The sequence below is a fragment of the Anopheles bellator genome, chromosome 2, assembly GCF_943735745.2.
Source record: "Anopheles bellator chromosome 2, idAnoBellAS_SP24_06.2, whole genome shotgun sequence".
Taxonomy (NCBI): Eukaryota; Metazoa; Arthropoda; class Insecta; order Diptera; family Culicidae; genus Anopheles; species Anopheles bellator.
In genome coordinates, this window is record NC_071286.1 from 59,236,229 (window position 1) to 59,238,925 (window position 2,697).

Genomic DNA, 2,697 nt, shown 5'->3' on the forward strand with positions numbered 1-2,697 from the left:
GTCATTAAACCATAAACCACAGTTCGATAAGGTGTTATCTACATTGGCCAACACGAACGCTTCAAAGTATAAAGCATCAATAGTCTGTAAGAGTAGAGCAGACCTCATTGCACTGTAGCACAGCCTTGGTGGTTCGAGGACGAAACGTAGACACATCCACAGCAGCAGCATATTGACAGCGGCTTCTTTTCTACAACGTGCTTACAACATGAAGTTCTTCCTTGCGATCGTAATTCTGGCCATTGGAGGAGCAAGTGTAAGTCATTGAAACAATCTGCGACAATCTGTTATAATTGTTCTAAAGGTACTGATCGTATATAACATTGCAGTTTTCGGAAGCTGCCCGTCCAGTGTCTTCCCAGGTAGTGCAGAAATTGAAGGACATTGAACCTGTCTACAAGGACTTGCAGGATAGAGTCGTCAATGCGGTTGCAGGAGCTAAACTGAGTGCCGCCACCAGAACTGATGCCTTCTACCAGACCGTAATCGGTGACAAAGAAGCTTCTTTGGCACAAGCGGAGCAACTCGAGGATCAGTTGAACTACCAGCTAGACCATCAATCTGCATTGGTTGAGACCAGTTGTTTGGGCTTTATCCGTTCGACGCTCGACAGTAATATGAACGTGGCTGGCGTGGGATACACGAACTGTATCAACACCGTAGAGAAAGGACTTAAAGCTGAGGTGGACAAAATCTACGAAGTGCTGCTGGTGGATGAGTCGGACATTTTCGGCCTAAGCCTGCTGGATGTGTTCAATGGTGAGAATATCATTGCCGGTCCAGCTCAGATCATTTCCAAACTGGAGGGTAAAGAAAAGGACATCGCCAACATCTCGACCGGTTTTCTGACCGAAATTAATGCCGCAGTTGATGGGTTTTCTTCGCGTTTGAACGACTTGGGAGCTGGCTACAAATCATGTCTGCTTACGAACGAATCCATCCTAAAAATGGCCTATGAAAACTCCAAGACCCAGCTTACACAAATCTGTCTAGGAACGATAGTGCCGTAAGAGGGCGATGTGCAAAAGCACACTGCAGAACGAGAAATAATACTACTTTTATTATAAAACAAGTTTAATGTACTGCAAATAATGTGTGTATAATATTAGAAAGAACATAATAGAAGAAACATAACGAAATTAGGCGGCACAGGGATCATAATCAATTAGGCAGCAGTTTGAAAATGATATTTTATATGTTGAATTTTTATTACGATTGATACTGTAGTTTATATCAGTTAAAAATTCGCTTCACTCTTTAACGTTAACGTTTTAACGTTTAACGACCACACGTTAACGTTTTAACGTTTTTTTAGGTTTAACGACCAAAACAGACGCCTTAAAAATAAATAAAAACTTGAGCGAAGCAGTTAATTATTCCGTTCAATTCTCAATTACCAATCTCTTTCAAATCTTTGAGGAAAGTAAAGATAACCGTTGAGTACTGTTTATGATTAAAACTTCGGAAAAACGTTTGATGCACGCGGCATTAGTACAAGAGAATTCATTCACGATTATTCTTCTGGCAGTTTTATTACAAAAATCGGATTTCGAGCCATTATCATCGTGTCATAAAATGAGGCGATGGGGTTATTGATAAAATTGATAGGTAATGTGCTGATTGGTTTCTTATCCACTGAATTCTTTGTTGCTTACGTATGTAATTTATGACATCCTTCGAGTTGTGAATGAAATGAACAGCCCTAAAACAGATCAATTGAACCTATATTACGGGGGCGGCGTGGTGGAAGGTCGGGTTTGGTGCTATAAACCCAATAACCGTATTGCTCCACTCAACTTCCTTGACGGTGAATGAAATATCGTACCGAAATCTCTGGTCAAATTCAATTGGACCAACAAAACAAAGTAGAAATAACGTAAAGGGAAACCTTTTCGCTAGGAAGTTTTTGCCATCATTAGTTTACAGCTGACGTTAAGGGATTATCATTTGTCTAGGTTCGTATTATCGGATTAGGAGTGCGGATTACGATGTTCCATTTTCTTTAGGAATGCGGAAATGACACTGTTAACAATCGAATAGCAAAGTGATGTACGAAAACATTTTCTGCATATCGCAAAGTAAAATGAGGAATAACACGCTGTTCGCGATTTCTGTTAAAGTGTAATGATTTTTGTTTATGGACTTTGTATAATAATTTTGCCGTTTGTAAATTTATTTAGAAACGGAAAAAGCTTACAACTGATGGAGTAAATGACGAATTAAAAAGAACATTTTTCAAACAAACATATAAACCGACCGAGCTCGCATCTATCAGAAAATTACTGCCAACGCATTCCGTTTTTCCTTTGGATAAATTAACTATTGTTACTAAACGATACCACGTTCGAATCGTCCTAAATAGACATGAATCGTATTTTTCGTCTAACACAGTGTTCTCTTTCGTCTTCGGAAATGTAAATCAACCAATTTGGTGGAACTGACGATTACGACTCAGAATATCGTTCAGCGTTGCGATGCGATGCGGGAGAACAAAAATTAAACCGCCATACCGGGGGAAGGTTTTCTTTTTAATAATAATGCAAATCCTTTAATGGAAATTGAATTTTAAGTATCCTCTCGCATCTGGGGCTGTGTGAAACAGTCAAAATGTCACACCGTAATGCGAATTGCAAAGTGCTTGAAGCAAGTAATTCGAGAGCTAATTTCAATGAGCCATACCGTGGTCATATGGTGGCT

The 2,697-nt window shown here is 39.5% G+C and overlaps 1 protein-coding gene across 1 annotated transcript; it reads left to right on the forward strand.

The window, feature by feature from the left end:
* The first annotated feature begins 208 nt into the window (after nucleotides 1–208).
* On the forward strand, nucleotides 209–1,010 carry LOC131211283 (uncharacterized). The gene is made up of 2 exons (XM_058204696.1): nucleotides 209–256; nucleotides 330–1,010. Exons 1-2 carry the CDS (start codon nucleotides 209–211, stop codon nucleotides 1,008–1,010), a joined length of 729 nt encoding a protein of 242 aa, XP_058060679.1.
* The last annotated feature ends 1,687 nt before the right edge of the window (nucleotides 1,011–2,697 follow it).

Coding starts and splice junctions, on each gene's coding strand:
- LOC131211283 (XM_058204696.1), top strand. CDS start 209: ATGAAGTTCTTCCTTGCGATCGTAATTCTGGCCATTGGAGGAGCAAGT. Junction 257..329: donor TGGCCATTGGAGGAGCAAGT/GTAAGTCATTGA, acceptor ATAACATTGCAG/TTTTCGGAAGCTGCCCGTCC.